A 19,767-nucleotide genomic window follows, 5' to 3' on the forward strand; every position below is an offset into this window, starting at 1 on the left:
TGTCTTCATGACACTGTTTGTGTGCTGTTCCACAGCACAAAGAGATGCTTTTCCAACGTCACCGGTGCAGCTATATCCTGACCCTGGAGACAGGCAAGCAGATCTTCTCCATGGCAAACCCTGAGACCGAGACCCTGTTGCAGGAGGAACTGTGTGAGCTGCAGGAGAGCTGGGAACACACGGAAACCCTGCTGAAAGAGAAGAAGCAGCTAATGAACACTTCTCTGGAGGTACGTGTTGTACACAGTGCTGTAATATCTTTCCATACAACATGCAATGTTCTCTACCAGCACTTAACGTGATAATGCTTTCTTTGAGTACTGCAAATGGTAGCATAAGCACCACGGGATACAATTCACAAGACCACGGTCAGACAATGCTGTGACCCAAATAACTTGGTATCAAATCAAAAAGCGAACTCAGTGCAAGAATCTGCATTGTGCAAAACTGGAAAAGCTTGCCTAATCTCGCAGTAATCTTTATATCAGACAGCTTTGCATTAACTCCATAGAGTATTATGAATATGAGATTGCATAATACTCACAGTGTTTTCTCCACTCAAAGTTGGCTTTACTAGAAATCTGAGGTCAGAATATCACCCCCTAGAACAGTGGTACTCAACTCTGGCCCTCGAGATCCATTTCAGTCCTGGTCTTTATTCCAAACAGGTCCTAAATTAGTTAATCGCCTCTAACAGCTTCAATTAACTACATTAGAACCTGCTTGGAGTGAAAACCTGATCTGGACTAGATCTTGAGGGCCAGAGTTGAGTACCACTGCCCTAGAAGGACTAATGTATAAATATTTTAAAATGCTTATATATTTTTAAAGTATTTTTGTATATAAATGCATCGCGGGTAATAGTAACATTAACAGTCGTTTCATTGCTGAGGGGGTCAGGAGGTGAAAGCCTGTCAATTTCTAAGTGCAGTTTGACTCATGCAAGGTTTTTTTTTTTTTTTTTAAATCCTATTGTGATCCCAAAAAAATAGAGAGTCAGTTTTCTGAACGGAGTAACTTTGCCCTTGTAAAAACATCACTGTAGACTAGACTAGATATGCTGGTGTTAAGGATAGCAGATACTGTCTGATGGCCACATTATTCTAGTTTGTAAGAATTTAGTGGAACCGTTTCCATTAATCCTTTCTTTAATCCTTCAGACAGGTTCACTGCCACTCACAGCTGATTTGCCGTGGCTGCTGTAATTTGCAGACTAGAGATTCTTTAAGAATGTAGTGGATTCAACAAGGGGAGCTGTCACCCACTTGCTTTGCATTCCAGGGCTACTGCAGTGTATCAATGGGGTGTTCTTGTAACCTGTAACCTTATGACCCAAATTACTCGTTTGGCTATTTATTTTTTCTCACATGTTGCTTCAATTTAAGTCAGTTTCTCTGGGATTTCACAAATGCCTGGACTTTTTGTATTTCCAGACAGTTTCGTTTTTTGGTAAATGCCTGCGACATACACTGTGCACTTGTCAACAAACTTTTAGAGAAATGAAAATGTTTGCACAGAACATCGCACTGAGCTCACTGTTCTGGAAGCCTTTATAATATAGAGCATGCAGCATTGTATCTGTACCCTGGAGAAACCAATACTGTTAATCTACTATATCAACACTGTATCAATTCAGCTATTTCAAATTGATTCTAAAAGCTCAAGGCTTAATGTCTGTAGAGGAGCCAGTTTTGCAGCATTGCGTTGAGTAGGTTAAAGTGCAGTCATGTGCTGCCGCTGATAGGTTGATTTACATTGACATCACACAGGGTGCCTGGTGACAGACACAACAGGAAGCACAGAGATTAAGTTACAGTCAGCTGAGTAACCCATGGAATGCCAGCAGGCTGCCAAAGTGTCAGTTAGGAGAAGATTAGTTCATATTTATCTGAAAAAAAAAAGAAACTAGAGCAGTCCCTTGAAAAGCCAAGGGGTTAGTTTGCGTGTTTTCAGAATAAACCATATTGATATTGAATTGTATTAGTTTAAATCAAGTTTTAATCATTGAGGGCAAACAAAAAGTTTTTAATTTAGAAAAGGTGACAGTCTTCAGAGAACTTAATTTTCTCCATGAATACAAACAAATACATTTGCATAAAAATAAATTTAGAATGTTATTGGATTCACTTATTGTGACAAGGGAAAACATTTTGACTGAGGTTCATCATTATAAAAACACCACAAAGGGTGTTAAATGTATTGTGAAAGCATGATAAAACACACACAGGTAGTGCATAGTAAATCACAGGAAGCTATAACAAAGCTTTGTGGAAGTCTTGGTTAACCATAAATGACTGTTTATCTGCATGGGAAAAGCATGGGAAACTACAGAATTGCTGTGCAAATATACTGTGCTGGAATTTCAAGGGTTACCAGTCTTGAGAAAGTGTGAGCCGGTTGCACCTACAATATCCAGTGATTGACTAATTTTGTACTTTTATATACACACAGAGCTGGGAGAATTGTGAAAACAAAATAAATGAATTTGGACGCAGACTTCAAGACATCAAAATTAAAGTGTCTGACCCACTTCCACAAGTGCATGAAGAGTTACAAGCAACAGAAAAACAAACTAAGGTACGTCTGCTATGCTCATTTATTTCCATTAGAGGCTGCCTTCACAGTTTAGACTGTGAAAAACATAGCGACAGCACTCTACAACCATACCACTTGCTATATATAGGCTTTTTAAATGTATCTTTGTAGATATTACTTCAGTTTAGAAGTCAGGATAGACAGCTGTATGTAGCAGGTGTAACAGGGCGGAGGCTGGGCGTGAACCGGCGACCCCACACATCGCAAGCCAGTGTCTTTTGTGGTCCTAGAGCTTTTAACCTCATCTCTATCTCAGGGGACAGGACAGAGTCCGAACGACGGTGTATCACACAACACTGCCCGTTACACAGGGAAATAACTTATCATACAGCAGTGTGGAGTAGTGGTTAGGGCTCTGGACTCCTGACCGGAGGGTTGTGGGTTCAATCCCCAGTGGGGGACACTGCTGTTGTACCCTTGAGCAAGGTACTTTACCTAGATTGCTCCAGTAAAAACCCAGCTGTATAAATGGGTAATTGTATGTAAAATGTGAATCTGTATAATGTGAAATAATGTATAATGTAAAATGTGATATCTTGTAACAATTGTAAGTCGCCCTGGATAAGGGCGTCTGCTAAGAAATAAATAATAATAATAATAATAATAATACAGGACAGTACAATATTCTATGAAATCTAACAGGAAGGATAGCAAAGAAGCCAGGCACAACTTCACAAATTCAATTTGAGCACACACCTTACAGCTCCAACAGCTGTTGATGTGGTGAAATGATGTCTGGGCTTACTAAGAGGTGTGATGTGCTAATAACACAAGGAAAAAGGAGAGTATGGCAAACTGATTTGGATCTTGTCTTCATATGTCTTTTTCCAGTCAGTTGAGATATTTCTAGGCTTTATATATATATATATATATATATATATATATATATATATATATAAAATATGTGTGTGTGATTAAATCATAAATTAGATGTTTATATAATCTGAAAAAGGACAATATGTTTTTAATCCTTAAGGTGCAGTCCCCAATATATAGGATGGTTGTTATATTATGTTGAAAATAGCAAAAGAAGTGTTAATAACAGTGAAATATGTGCTTTTTATTTAACATATATATATATTGATAGTTGTATTTCAACCAATGTACTGTAAGAAGCCAATGGCTGTTTTTATTAAAGTTAGCAATTCTGCAAAACAAGGCACACCCTATGAGTATAATAAACTACACATTGCCTAGAATGAAGCTTGGTAGTTTGTTCAGCGTTTTATACATTTTGCATTGTGTTTATTTTAACCTATTAACCAATATAGTTCTGGTTTCAGTTACTGTATCAAGCAGGGGAAAGGTAAACTGATGCACAGAGTTACAAGTTAGACACAAAGCAGCTAGAAGTAGCTAATAGGATGTCGGCTCTCTCTGTCATCCCCCGAGCTCATTATGGTACTAATCCCCTCCCCTTTTCCCAGCACCCTTCCCCCCTCACACAGGCATGCCACAGTCCAGCTGGTTTGAAAGAGGCAGAAGTTAACCCTGAAGGATTTGTGGTGGTGTTGTTGTTGTTGTTGTTGTGTTATGCAGGAGGCAGAGGAATCATTAGAAGACTGGACTCGAAGCCTCGCAGAGCTGTCCACCATGAAGACAGACCTGTCCCACTATATTATCACAGATGATGTGGTGATTCTACAAGAACAGATCCAACATTTACACAGCCAATGGGATGAACTCTGTTTAAAAGTAAGTGTGAGGTGACTGTTGCATGTGCAAAGAGACAAAGGGGGGTAGAAGCAGCACACACATGCAGTCCTGCATACTTTGCTTCTGTTTGTAGGCCCAGGGACATAACCTGGAACTTTTCTCACTTGAGAAAATGTTAGGACAGTATTCAACCAGCCAGTGACAGAAAACACTTAAAGCAGTAAATAAACCTAGAGTAAACTCTGTATTGGTTAAAAGTGTTGAATAAGGTAACAACAAACTACTTAATTGGTAACTTTCAAAATCTTTATTTTATTTGAAGAAAAAAAGTGTTTAGATAATTGCTTAATTAATACATTGTTGCACTTTTAATTATCAATTTGATATTGTGTTAATTGAGCAGTTAACTTGTTTTCTGTTTGACATTGTAAAGTTATCAGGGAAGGTAAAAATCAGCTAGTAGAGAAGTTAAAATGTTTAACACTTCTGCTTGATATAAATGTGATGATGCAGAACATTGGTGTAACTATTGATTTAATGTGGAAACATCAAGGGTTGTGGTATTTGAGTCTACAGTCTGTTTAATGTGGATTTCTAATATGAAACAGTCTTTTTATCTGTGCATCACTAGACATCTATATTGTTTATCTTTCACAACATCCTAAATGGTTAAAGAGTGTTTTTTTACAGATGTGTTTTTTTTTGTTTTTGTTTTTTTATATATATCCTGGAAAATAACAGAAAGCACGTGGTATTGCTTGAAATTATTTTATTGGTTCTACCTTGGTTTCCACATAGAGCACAGTATAATGGCAGGGTTTTTTTTTTTTATCTAATCTTGGTGGTGCTTATGCAGTTGCGTCTTTCCTTGCATAACAATGGGTCACTTAAACTTTCCATAGCAACACATCTCTAATTCAAAGCTGGTTGTTGGAAGCTGGAGTATATGCAAACATAAGGGTGTCTGGTTCAGTGTAACTGCTTCAGTTATTAAGGATTTGTATTTAAGATTCACATAGGACAGGATACAAAGACCAAGGTTTTAATTTAATTAATAAGCCAATTTCAGGTGCAGTATTCACACACAGTAAATATCTGTAACCAGAATAAGTCAGTAATTGAATAAAAATATATCTTTCAGTATTGATTTAGAATTTAAACTGATTATCTTTGAATAGGGAGGGAGGGGGGGATTCTACTGTAGCTATACCACAGTTAAGATACAGGTATTCAAATAACAGCAAGGTACATTACACCCTTGTAGGATCCCCTGGGCATCCTGAATAGCCGTCTTGGTCCCTCAGAGAATAAGAGATCATCTTTAATTCAAAGGTTAATGATTAGTCAGTTAGTGGGATGTTTTATTTTAACACAGGTGTAGCAAAGTATCATAGACTTGAAACAGAAATCTTAAGGGGTGAGTAACTGAACTGATTGTTCAGTGGGCTGGAGTTAAAGCACTTGATTCCCAACCATGGTCATGGTTCTTCTTAATTATATCATGGTTTTAGACTGTCTGCCAATTGTTGAGCTAGACAATAGACTACATACAATATAATGACATACCAGCTCTGTGGCAGCTCTGTAGACTGCTGGTCAGTTGTAACAAGCAACTGTTTAGTACTTCAGATTCACCCACTCGGTCGTGTCATGATGTCATTGCATTGCCCCGGTGCTAGTTATTTGTTATGTACTTAAACCCACAGGTGTCTCTGAGGAAGCAGGAGATAGCTGACAGGCTTAACGCATGGATCATCTTCAATGAAAAGAACAAAGAGCTTTGCGAATGGCTGACAGAGATGGAAAACAAAGTATCACACAATGCCGAGCTCAGCATTGAAGAAATGGTAGAGAAGTTGAAGAAGGTAAATTAAAGAAAATAACTGAAGAAGGGCTTTTGGTGAGGGTGTGGATGGGGTTCATATTGAGTTCTAAGACAATTCCTGCAAAACATATGCTCAGTGTGTGTGTGTGTGTGTGTGTGTGTGTGTGTGTGCGCAGTATGGAGGAACTGACTCCATTGACTGTACATGGTTAAGATTAATAATCAGACAGAGGGGGAAAACAAAACCACACACGCATTCTGCAGATTCCTGTTTCATTGCCTTTAGCTGTAAAATGACTCTTAGTTATTGTAGTTAATGTTTAAACTGCGATAGCTGTCCAAAGTCTCTCTGTAAAATAATCATAACATAATGGTGGGGGTATTTCACACAGTGATAGTGTGCTGTACTATCATGCTCGCACTACAAGGTTAAATCATGCCCAGGGAATGTTTGGCTTGAGCTGTTACTGGTGGACAGGATAGCCCACTGGCAACTTCGAACCAGGAGCAGGCAATGACATGTGGTGGTTTTGAATTGAATGATAGCTGTTAAAGTCCTGTCCACTTTGACAGGAGTGCATTATGGGAAGCAGTGTGTTGACAATTCCAGTCTGGGTGTGTGAGGCATGGGGGGGGGGGGTTGAGCCAAGCGTAAACCTTACAGAATCAGTGTCTCTCAATTAAGCAGTGTGGAGTAGTGGTTAGGGCTCTGGACTCTTGACCGGTGGGTCGTGGGTTCAATCCCCAGTGGGGGACACTGCTGTTGTACCCTTGAGCAAGGTACTTTACCTAGATTGCTCCAGTAAAAACCCAACTGTATAAATGGGTAATTGTATGTAAAAATAATGTGATATCTGTATAATGTGAAATAATGTGATACCTTGTAACAAGTCGCCCTGTATAAGGGCGTCTGCTAAGAAATAAATAATAATAATAATAATAATAATAATAATAATAATAATAATTATTTAAGGACTGCATGGAAGAAATCAATCTTTTCAGTGAAAACAAAACTCATCTGAAGATACTGGGCGAGCAGCTGCTCAATGCCAGCAATAAAACTAAGGAGACAGAAATAAATGACAAGTTGAAGGATATCAACGACCGCTGGCAGCATCTGTTTGACCACATCGAGGCAAGGTAAGGAAAAGCCACCTTGCTTTAACCCTTTAAGGTACAAGGGACATCTGTGTCCCACAAATAAAAATTATGCTAACTTTCTTATTTTTGTAATAAGGTGCACGAAACATGGTGTGGACAACCGCTCAATTTCTTGTGTACCTTAAGGAGTTAATGAGTTGTCATTCTTCCACTAGAGAGATACTGTTGAGTTATTGATTTCATCGGTAATGTGTTACAGTAAATGGCAGAAATGTGCGTAGGAAGAAAAATATTATTTCCTATTGTATACCAATGAAGTAACCATCTACACTTGTTGATGTAAAAAACCCCAATTCCAAATCTTATTCATGTGAACTTCCACTTCAAATCTAATAGTAACAGGTCACTACGCTGCCTTTACTTCAAACATGAGATGGCAGTTGCTGTTTTGTGACATTACTCTGTCCAGAGCAATGTGTTCTGTTCAGAGAGGGTATGAACCTTTCTTCCCTGCCGTACTGTATGATGGCAGTGGTTAACCATAACCTGATTTAAATCAGGGCTGGGACTGAACCTGGTCCCTTTAAAGACTCCATGTAAGATCATTTTTCAATGTATCACTGAAGAAGAAATCACATACACACATATTCAGATTCCTTCTGGAAGTGATATTGGTTTGCTTCCAGTAAACATGGAGTGCAGATACATTTCTGTTTTATACATTTCTGTAGATAGACTTTTTGCAACATTACAAAAAAAACCCCACACATTGAATAAGCCAGACCTATGTAATAATGCCTTGCTGAAATAAATCTTTCTTTGTCAAGTGGATAAGTAGACTGTAGATGCTGGATGTGAAAAGCTTGTCAGATATTTCTCCTAACTGCTGGCATATTAGAATGCCAAACATTTGTATTCACATACTCCCATCCCAGTTTAATAAAGCTGTAAGGGGACATGTTGGGCTAATGTTATCCAAGGAGTTAATGTCTGGTATTGTTTGAAGAGTTGTCCTTGATCTTAGATAATAAGATTATTATTTTTTCTCTCTGTACTTCTGACTATTCTTCTTTGAAATACGGCATGTCATGTGCTTTTTGTCTTGTCTGTATTTGCTTTGACAGTTCGCCTCTAATGTTTTAACTTTAAAACGATGTAATAACATTTTGGTAAAAAGGCTTTAGACTATTAATATCTCTGGCTCTGTGCAAGGGAGCAATTTCTACAGATGGGTTTGTAATGTGCATGGGGTTATTTTACAACAGAGCTTTTTGCATAATCATTTTTTATACAAGGAAGCATTAAGTATTAACTAGCCATTATTCGATTAATTGTAGATTAATTGTAGATTGCTATAACATCAAACTAATAATAATAATAATAATAATAATAATAATAATAATAATAATAATAAACTTCAACCAAATGACTTGGTTCTATTGTATATCGTGTAACATATACAATAGTAATTACATTTAATATGTCAGCTAAGTGATTGGTATCAAAGGTGAAAAATATAGTTAACACAAATACAGTTAGTTATACAAATAGTTATAATGCCACAGCATTTGAGGTGAATTTGGAAATAAAGTAACGTCAGGGAGCTTAATGGCAAAATAAATAAATAAAATCTGTTATGTACTTGGGTAAATTAACTAATTTTATTTTTCCAGCCTTAGGATTTTTTTGGGGGTTATTTAATCACTGCATTATTATTATTATTATTATTATTATTATTATTATTATTATTATTATTATTATTAAGTTATCAAAACGTATTAAATACGTGAATAAATAAATACAAAATAATAATGTATGTATTTAGCAGAGACCATTTGTTAACGTTTTGTCCAATATACAGACATGGTTGAAGACAGATTTCTGGTTTTATTTCTAATGATATTATCCTTGTCTTTCGCTTTATGTGAAAAATAAATACATAAATAAATAAAAAAAATGCTCTTTCCCGATTTTTATTTTAAATCAAAATTTACCACAGGGCAAACATTACGTATGGTAATAATGCCATCTCTTCAGCAAAACTTATGCCTTTACTAAGTGTGTTTTAGTATTATTTAGTTGAACACATTTAGAAAAAAGCATAAGCTAAGTACACTCAGGTTTTGCATTTCAGTGAGAATCGTACAGTGTGCTACGTCATTTTGCCTGCAAAACATTATTTTGTATTGTGAATTGTTGCCAGACAGTGATCGTGGATGTAAGTAAAAGAGATCATTTACTACCATCTCCCTAGTTATTTTATACATTGACCGCTGAGCTGGTAATTATCTACACACTTACCGGTTAATCTATAGGTTTACCGGTTTTACACATGGACCGTAACATATGTACCACCGAGGGGGTAATGAGGTCAAACAGGGGGAGGCGGGGGAGTGCCTTAGTGAGTTCTCAATGCTAGACCTACATTCAGTGCAGTTCTTAACATCTGTTACCCCTTTAGTCATGTTAATTTAATTGAATGTTTTTTTATGAATAGACTTGACAACGCAACAATAGGTACACTCCTAGCCTATTGTGTATCTGCATTACTGTAATCATAATATTAGAATAATAATTCCAGTTGTGTTTAAATTAAGCTGTTTATGGCTTATCTTTTTAGACATGTGATTTATAGCGGTTTGTTGAAGTGATTTGAAGTGCCCTTTTTAATTTAACCACTGCTGATTTTGAGTCCTAACATTTTAATGATAAAAGACATGTTTATAAAAGCTGTATTCAGCATTAGCCTAGCTAAAGCAAGGGTTTCTCAAAGCTGCATTGTACTGGCTGACCTTGTGCTGCTGCTGTTTCCCAGTCACTGTGCCAGGGATTAAAACCGTCTGTGGAATTCCCATTGGAAAGAACAATGAGTACAGCCTCCCATGCAGATAGCTGCAGCTGATGTTTAACTTACTGGAACTCCATCTCAGCATCAGTCCACAGGGAGTCATAACATATCTGGCCTTCTCTCTTACATCCGTCATGAATATGTTTGCGATTGATGAGATCTGTACAAGTGGCTTAAAGTGTATCAGAATCCTATGTTTCATTAGTATGCATTCACTAAAATCCTAGGCAATACACTACAGCATATTCACTTAATGTGGTTACATCTCATTTTATATGCACCAGTTTTTAAATGACATTTTCCATTTTCTTGATGTTGGAAAGAGAATCTAAAAACATACCACAAAGATGAGGGTCTGGCTTTTTTTAAGTTTCCTGTTGACTCCTTTATTATTTATGTTCCTTATTTAAAGGGATATGTTGAGTATGCAGCTTAGCCTTCAAAGAAAAAATAAACTCTTGAGGGAGTTTGACAGGGTTGCCAGGCTGTTGATTTACGAAGGTCTTTACCTTCTGGGAAACAGACACCGTCTGTGATAGGATAACCGCAAGAGGAACTAGGTGTCGTTCTGAGGTGGTACATAACACATTTACTTTGAGTGCTGTTTTAATGCTTACTCCTTCTGAACTTAGCGTTGCACCCACGATGGTCCAATGCAGATCTATTAACAGAAAATAAATTATATACTACACGTGTCTGTATGTTGCTAAATAACTTAAACACCCACATTTAATAGTGTATTTGTTTTATTTGTATGCTCGTTAGCGTTGCATTTCAAGGTTGTTAAAGATATGCAATGCAGATCAGATGCTGTTGTGCTGTCTGTAACGCTGTCTTGGACCCCTTTTGTGCTGGTGACACAAAACAGTCTGCAGTCGGGGTCTAGGGTCTGCAGCTGCTGTTATCATTACAAGACAGAATGCATTGCCTCACTGTGCCCTATTTATCAAAACAAGTGCTGCTCCAAGCAGATGTTTAGCTATTCACTGTCCCAGTTCTTTTGAAAAGGATTGACTGGCTGGCTGACTGGCTGGCTACAGTTTAAATCAAACCTCTACTGAAGCAAGTAAGCCAAGCTTGCACTTGGGGGGAAACAAATATTTTTTTAAAATCTCTCAATGCAGTACCTTTTGCATTTTTATGTTATCATTAGACTTTTATATTAATATGTGTGTCACTTAAACTAGTTTAATGCACCAACATGCATACAACATATGTATTTGCATTAAAACATATCGTTAAAACTGTAGAACATTCCATTTGAAATGGAATTGTCCCCTTGCTTATTTTCAGCTTTCAATTTCCTTTGTAAATATGAGCAATGTAATGTTAATCCACCAGGTGGTGTAAGCAATTTCTTACTAAATAAAGTAACTGAACGCAGAAGGAATACTGGAAGAATTCCAAAAAGTAAAGTCGTAAACACGAATGTTAATTCAAATTCAAAAGAGTTTATTGGATTTTTAAAGTAACCACAACTGTAGTCCCAATGTTTGCAATAAAGTAACCTCACAAGTTGATGGATGTAGGCAGTTCAGAGCCAAAACATAAAACAAGGTTTACTGTTGACAGTAGAATTTGTTTTCATGGCCGTATTTTGTCATAAACTTTTAAAATTTTGTAACTCAAGTTTAATGCTGCGTAGCTGTACGCAATGCACTAAAGCTATCTATTTTATCTTGAGGATATTTCCGTCATTGAAGGACAGTACAGGACTCGCCATGTCTGCTAATCCCTGGTGGCGAGGGACAGCTTTTAATTGGCTTAGTGGTTACTTCTCTATTATTAATTGTGTGTGTGTGTCCTTGCATACTAGAGTCCTTGGCCAGTCCTTTTACTGTAGAACAAGATATCCACAGTCTGAACTTTAAGTGCTGTACAATACTGGCACCTGTATTCTGCAATTTACAATGGTGAGTTCAATGCAGTTAAAGGGATGTGCAACAAAGTAGCAACCCCTATCTGGAGAATTGCCATACTGTACTGAACAACTAGGGAGTTGTGATTTAATGGTGGGCATTTTCCCCACATGAAAATATATATTTGGGATGGATCTAAAAATAGAAAGGATTGGAGTAAATGGCAATTACTTTCAGTAAGAATTTAATTGGTATATTCCTGTGAGACATTACACTTCTCTTATAGGTAAGCATCAATGTTCACTGATTTTGCATGTGGTTTTCCTATGTGGCACCTAAGTATGCAAGAATTAATGAAGAACAGTTCAGAAAGTGTGATGTGTACAGGATCAGTGTTTTGGAACCCAAATTTGGTGTTTCCATCAGGCAGGCCCCCTGCACTTCAATTAGCGGTCCAGTTCAAGCACTGCTGCCGGAGGTTATCCCTCCGCTTTTTGTCAGTGTGTAAAGAATCCTTGTCACTATTGTGATGTAGCAGAAATGTGAGTGGGTCTGCTCTTCATGAGACATGCTGGACCAGTGAATGAATAAGGCCTTATGAAGGGGGTGGGGTCTAGCTGCAGAGAGTGCTGCTAATACAAGCAGGAGAAAAGGATTCTCTTCTGTGTGACATGGAGTAACCTGGCTTTGCAATTAGTAAGTAGTATTTGCAATAATCCCATGTCTTTTGCACCTTGTGGTATTGATTGGCAATAGTAATTTGGTACTGCACATTAAGCAGTCAGTGTGTGTGAGAGAGAGAGAGATAGAGTGGTGGTGGATAGAGAGGGGGATGGGCATGGCTTTGTCAGCATGCACAAGCGACTGCCTTTGACAAGCGATGGGGATTTGTATAGGACTAGACAGGAGTGCCAGGTGGTTTGACATGATAAATGTGTTTATTATTTTCCCCTGTTTTTTCACCCCTCATGAGATGCATAAAGCAGAATGATTCTTTCAGGAGGAGATTGCAAGTGTGTGGATTTACTATGCCTGTAGAGAGATGAATCCGTAATGGACTGAACTAAGAGACATGGAAATGGTACCAGCCCTCCACCCCTGACTCTTGTGTTTTGTCAGAAATGCACTTGTTACGCCCACATGGTCATTTTTTTAGTTTAGTTGTCCACCACACATCCATGCACATTTACATTGTTAGGCACTGCTGCAAGCATGTGGGGAAATGTAACAAAATGAATGTTATTATGTTTTGTATATATTCTCCATATGCCCAGAGTTTAAAGAAAGGCACACTTTGTCCATTTCTTTTAGAGTAAATGATGAAGACAAAGTCCTCCTAATTTCAATTTCAATCTTTGCGGCCTACTATTATTTTAATAAAAGACTGGAAGAAAATATGAAGCGTCATCTGTGTGTAAAAATGTGGTTAACTTGAGCGGTTTGCATTGACATTTGCATTTTGTAGCAATAACGGCTCTTCCTTAATGCGCTGTACGCTGGAATTACAAACTCCTATTTGTTTTATGTACTACTGTTGTGTGAAGCCTTATATAAACAATACCTCCCAGTAAGAATGGGGTTGGTTTACCATAATAGTTTGTGACAAAATTATTGAAAATAATTGAATTGATCTATATTTGTAGCCTGTATTATGTTCTGTTTTTTTGCCTGAATTATAGCTTCTGTTTAAAAGGGTGAGAATCAGTAGTTTTTCGGAGCAGATAGAAATAATCTTTTATTTTATTTTTTTTAGCAGGATTTTGGGCTTTTGCATTAGACTGTGCGGAAAGCGACAGTCTGGTTATGTGTGTCAGTCTCAAGCTTAGTGGAGTATTTCCTCCCATTGTGGTTTTGACAAGCAAAGTTTTCTATATACATTTGCAGTTTCAGGAGATCTCAGGATATTACTTTCCCAGATTCAGATTTGTGTTGGTGGAAGCAGTTGCAGTGTGGTAAATGTCGACCTTCAGTAATGGATTCTATTAACCAAATAATCTACAGTACTACTGTAGTGGGCATAGAAACTACAGAAGTATTTCAAATGCTAAAATATCTGCTTCGTATTTTGATTTAATGACTTGGTTGGTTTCGTTTTCTTTTAAAACACTTTTGGCATAACGGTGAACTTGGGCAGATTAGACTTTGGATTTATACCTAATGTGTGACATAAAACCTTCAAAAGATCACCCAGACTCTAGAACAGGGCTGACCAAACGAAGACTCTTGAGCCATATATGGCTTGTTCGGCTCCCCAATATGGCTGTTTTGTAGTATCGGATTTAAGGGTTGGAATGGATTTGAGACTACAAAGACTATCTGCAGTCTTTAGGGTAGTTTATATACTGTTTTGTCATCTGTTTAGTAAACTTTTTTTCTGGAATATTGTATTTTGTATCTTGCTCTTAATTGCACTGTAATTCTTGATATGTATTTTTTGTATACAACTGTAAGTCACCCTGGGTGAGGACATCTGCTAAGAAATAAATAATAATAATATATTATATATAATCATATATAACGCTGGGACAGTTCTACCCTAAGTGATTCCTGTGCTACTGCTTTCTGAATTCTGTCTACCAGTTCTTCCTGCTTGGGTTGACTGAGGCAGGTAGATTGGAGGACACATTGTACAACTTCTTAAGGCTTTTGCAGTTGAAATTGGGTGTTTTTTTTTTGGTTTTTTTTTGTTCGTTGAGAGAAGATTTGTAACTTAAGTCATTTAATTTTATAGTAAGTTCTGTCGCTCTGAGTAATGTAATATTGGCCGGCCCTCTTTTATGTTAGGGTGAAGAAACTGAAGGAGACCCAGGTGACCGTCCAGCAGCTGGATAAGAACATGAGTAACCTCCGAACATGGCTGTCTCACATTGAGGCTGAGCTCTCCAAGCCTGTGGTTTACAACATCTGCGATAACGACGAAATCCAGAAGAAACTGTCCGAGCAGCAGGTGGGTCCAGAAGGTTCCAGCTCAACCAACTCACAAAACCTAAGCATGAGCAAACTTTGAATACAAAAGTGTTAAAAAAAAAAATAATAATAATTTCACACCCACCAGTGTATTAACAAAAAGTGCAGGCTAGCTGGTTAGTCCATCTGCTTTTCTTAGAAATGCTGTGGTTAGTTTCAGGCTAATCTCATCTTCTGAAAGTGTTATTTGTAACACTCTTAACTGTAAAGCTGAAGATGTTTATACGTCTGACTACAATGACGGTAAGATATAGAAAAACTTAATACAGTGTCTTCATTTGCTCTTTACAGTTTTGGATAGCATACCAGAAATATCCTTTAATTTTATTAAGTGGACTTCTATGGCCATGCAACTCGAGCATGATATTCATATTCATATAAAAGCATTGCAATGCTAAGGCTAGTTTTTACAGTGAAACCTTTCTTTTAACTTTTCTATGTATATTTTTTGATCTCTACATTGAACTTGTTTTCAGGATCTGCAACGTGATATTGAGCAGCACACAGACGGCGTGGTGTCTGTGATTAACCTGTGTGATGTCCTCTTGCACGACTCGGATGCCTGTGCCACTGAAACCGAATGTGACTCCATCCAACAGACAACCGCGAGCCTGGACAGGCGGTGGAGGAATATCTGCGCCATGTCAATGGAGAGAAGAATGAAGTACGGAGAGAATATTCATTTGTTTTACATGGATTACATTACGTTTTAAAAATATCTATCTCTATCTGTCTGTCTATCTGAAACAGCATAACATAGGTGTAGGTAGCTATCTTTTATACTGCTGTCTTGCCAATTGATATTCCTTTGAAGTACATCCACTTATACCCTAATCCTGTTTAAGGATTGAAGAAACCTGCCGGCTTTGGTCCAAGTTTCTGGATGATTATTCTCGTTTTGAAGACTGGCTGAAAACAGCTGAGAGAACTGCTGCCTGCCCCAACTCTGCCGAGGTTTTATACACTAGTGCAAAAGAAGAGCTGAAGAAATTTGAGGTACTTAGCACCAGGGTTTCATTTTTTTTTTTTTTTTTATAATACTCATTCACCGTAATTGGTGTGAATTAATTAAGTTCTGATATCTGCCTACACATAACCGTGTTAGTATCTCAGGGAAACCTCTCAGATAAACTGTTTCTGGGGCTAGCATCAGCTGTGTAAAAAGCCTGCAGTTTCTGTTACCTGGAGCAAAGATGTATAATAAATTATGATGTATTTGTTTTGGAAATGCAATCTATAAATGTTTACTCCAGTGCTAAGTTTGCAACTGTGTATAGTGGAGAGAGTAAAAACAAGTCACAGAGCTGGCAAAATCAAGTGAGTCTCTCTTTGAACGTGCTGAGGTAATTATATATCGGGGAGGAGTACAGCAGCTTCCATTAGGGCAGCAGTGTGGAGTAGTGGTTAGGGCTCTGGACTCTTGACCGGAGGGTTGTGGGTTCAATCCCCAGTGGAGGACACTGCTGTTGTACCCTTGAGCAAGGTACTTTACCTAGATTGCTCCAGTAAAAACCCAACTGTATAAATGGGTAATTGTATGTAAAAGTAATGTGATATCTTGTAACAATTGTAAGTCGCCCTGGATAAGGGCGTCTGCTAAGAAATAAATAATAATAATAATAATAATAATAATAATTAGACCTGCCAGATTTAATGGAGTGCTCTTTATTCTTGTTTGAATACAGGCGTTTCAGAGACAGGTTCACGAGAGGCTTACCCAGCTGGAGCTGGTGAACAAACAGTACCGACGACTGGCTCGGGAGAACCGCACCGACACGGCCAGCCGGCTAAAACTCATGGTCCACGAGGGAAACCAAAGATGGGACAATCTCCAGAAAAGAGTCGCTGCCATTCTGAGAAGACTGAAGGTAGGTACTATGGGTGTCGCTCGCAATTGCTAACACTTAAAACAAAGATACTTCGTTGAGGTTCCCGGTAGCTGACTCCCAGGCAAGCTTTTCCACACTGTTCAGAACCCAAATTTCAAATAGAATATGATGCTCGGTATAATTTAAGGAGCAGGTCCTCATTCTGTATCTCTCTGCAGTACTTTACCTCTCAGCGGGAGGAGTTTGAAGGAACGCGGGACGGCATCCTTGTGTGGCTGACTGAGATGGACCTGCAGCTGACCAACGTTGAGCACTTCTCAGAGAGCGACATCGAGGACAAGATGAGGCAGCTGGACGTGAGTGCAGGCAGGCTCGGGAGGGGGTGGGGGTTGTTTCTCTGTTGAAACGCTGGTCCAAAACTCCTCTTCCATGTATCTGCAACACTTTCTGATTCTTCTTTTTGTTTCTAAACAGGGATTTCAGCAGGAGATCACTCTGAACACCAATAAGATCGACCAGCTGATTGTGTTCGGGGAGAACCTGATACAGAAGAGCCAGCCGCTGGATGCCGTGCTGATCGAGGATGAGCTCGAGGAACTTCACTCCTACTGCCAGGAAGTGTTTGGGAGAGTTGCTCGCTTCCACCACAGGCTCATCAACAAGGGCCCTGTGAGTCATATTTCTAACATGTTTGTGTTAGTATAGGGCTGGAAATAAGACTCCTATTGCATAGCGCTTTCACCCATTCCAGGTTTTACTACGAGGTTGATTAGCCACAGTGTATAGGTAACAAGCACAGGTATGTCTTATTAACCTCATAATAATGGCTCAAAAAGCTACACGCTTCATTCCACCCCTGTAGTAAATGAATAATTCAGAGTCATTTTTTCCCTTTCTCCTTCAACCACAATTGAGGAAAGACAAGATTGTTTAAAACATTATACACAAATTTGCGCTGATCCTGCTTCTGTAGTTCAGGATAAGCTTTTGATATCTCAAAACTAGAATATTTATTTCTGTTGAACCGGTCCCACCTTTTAGAAATAAGTGATGGATCCTCACAAGATTGCTACGATTAAAACAAATGCAGTGAGTTCTAAAAATGTTATATTTAAAGTAGGCAGTTCTAGTTGGCCCTATTGATATTGATTTGTGTCGTCTCTCTCTCTCTCTCTCTCTCTCTCTCCAGGTCTCTGAAGATGAAAAGGAGTCCTCTGACAGGGACACAGACCTTGAAGACTCGGCAGAGCTGCAGGGTATCGGCTGGCAGGAGAAGATGGGGCATGAGGTCTCTCCCTCTTGCCAGTCCATGTGTCAGCTGATGCCCCCAACGGCTGGACAGGAGCGGTCCGGCCGCGAGACCCCCATCAGCGTGGACTCCATCCCGCTGGAGTGGGACCACACCGTTGACGTGGGGGGCTCTTCATCCCACGAAGACGAGGAAGAGCCAGTTTACTACAGCGCACTGTCAGGTACCTGCTGCTTTCCTACTTCTAACCACTGTGCTGATGGTAGGATTTCCTAGTTTCTTCCCTTCATTGCAGCACAATAGGGAACCACTCTCTAGGGGGGCCCTTGTAACTGTCGTCTGTTTAGAGGTCCGTGGAACAGACAATTGTCATCCCATCAGTGAAGATTTATTAGTTTGTTATTTCCGCTGACAGCAGAAGCGTTTGCAGCAATAGAAGTGTTACGAGTGTACAGTTATTTAATAAAATGTCAACTACCGTTATCTGGTGGAGACCCATTTTAAAACTCTTTTCTTTCAGACGTAGAAATCGCTGAAAATCCAGAGTCCTTTGTTAAAATGACTTCCAAAACATTGAAAGCAACTTCTGGTATGCACTTGCATATGCATGTGTCCCTACGTTGTGATCTGGTCATGGAAAAGCATCAGACTCCTCCCCTTTGTTGTGTATTGTTTACCCTCCTCCTGTCCTTTGCATTGCACACACACCTTGCATTTGGTTTCTTCCTTCAATTTGCATGTACTTGTACTGTATGGGGTTTGCCAGGGCAGGCTGCACTAATACCGTAGTGGTTAACTATGACAATACCTCTGGGGCAGTCATAGTTTTAAAGAAAAGCTACAGGGGGCTGTGGTCCTGTATTGTCTTTGTGTACTTCAGCTTCGTAATGGCTTTCCACAGCACTATGGAGGTGCACTGTGGTGTCTTGCTAGAAGACCACATCGGTCTGTATTAGCAGCTAAATGGTGTTGGCTCAGTATAAGCAGAAAGTTGGTTTGCATCACACCGTTGTACAAATCATCTATCAAATGAATGTGATTCCATTGTTTTATGTATACCTGCTCTGTTTGTGTATGTTGTAGATGACCTACTGTTCTAACATGTTTCAGGGATGTAAATTAGACTGCTATTGCATAGTTGTTTCACCTATTCCAGGTTTAACTATGGGCTTGATTAGTTCCACTGTCTATTATTATTATTATTATTATTATTATTATTATTATCATTATCATTATTATTTGTTTATTTAGCAGACGCCTTTATCCAAGGCGACTTACAGAGACTAGGGTGTGTGAACTATGCATCAGCTGCAGAGTCACTTACAATTACGTCTCACCCAAAAGACGGAGCACAAGGAGGTTAAGTGACTTGCGCAGGGTCACACAATGAGTCAGTGGCTGAGGTGGGATTTGAACCGGAGACCTCTTGGTTACAAGCCCTTTTCTTTAACCACTGGACCACACAGCCTCCTTGTCTAGATAACAAGCTCAGGTGTGTTGTGGTAGAGTGGCTATGTGTCTATGGTGGTCAGGAGACAGAAAGGAGACTGCCAAGTTTATTTTTCTTAAAGCAAAATTATAAACAGAAACACAGCTCACAGAGCCATAATTAAAAAGGTTAAACAAAACAAGTCCTGAACACAAAATCCCTCACCCAGATCACTATCACGGTTAGTGTTGTGTGTTTTCTCTCTCTCTCTCTCGTTTTCTCTCTCTCTCTCTCTCTCTCTCTCTCTCTCTCTCTCTCTCTGGATGTAGTTGTGAAGTTCTGGGCACTGATAGGGAGGAAGTTTAACTAGTCTTCTGCAGCTGTTTTTTTTTCTTTTCTTTGAGACTCT

General features: G+C 38.8%; 1 protein-coding gene across 1 annotated transcript in view; it reads left to right on the plus strand.

Annotated features, from left to right (window-relative positions):
- LOC117963938 (nesprin-2-like) overlaps positions 1-19,767 on the plus strand; it is a 120,933-nt gene that overhangs the window by 96,128 nt on the left and 5,038 nt on the right. The window contains exons 106-118 of the mRNA XM_058987994.1: positions 36-230; positions 2,452-2,577; positions 4,135-4,290; positions 5,958-6,116; positions 7,050-7,216; positions 14,669-14,831; positions 15,328-15,515; positions 15,697-15,847; positions 16,537-16,719; positions 16,899-17,036; positions 17,155-17,349; positions 17,870-18,152; positions 18,450-18,518. Of these exons, the coding sequence (XP_058843977.1) occupies positions 36-230; positions 2,452-2,577; positions 4,135-4,290; positions 5,958-6,116; positions 7,050-7,216; positions 14,669-14,831; positions 15,328-15,515; positions 15,697-15,847; positions 16,537-16,719; positions 16,899-17,036; positions 17,155-17,349; positions 17,870-18,152; positions 18,450-18,518 (2,173 nt within the window). The remainder of the gene's footprint in view (positions 1-35; positions 231-2,451; positions 2,578-4,134; positions 4,291-5,957; positions 6,117-7,049; positions 7,217-14,668; positions 14,832-15,327; positions 15,516-15,696; positions 15,848-16,536; positions 16,720-16,898; positions 17,037-17,154; positions 17,350-17,869; positions 18,153-18,449; positions 18,519-19,767) is intronic.

Source organism: Acipenser ruthenus, chromosome 15, assembly GCF_902713425.1.
Source record: "Acipenser ruthenus chromosome 15, fAciRut3.2 maternal haplotype, whole genome shotgun sequence".
NCBI lineage: Eukaryota > Metazoa > Chordata > Actinopteri > Acipenseriformes > Acipenseridae > Acipenser > Acipenser ruthenus.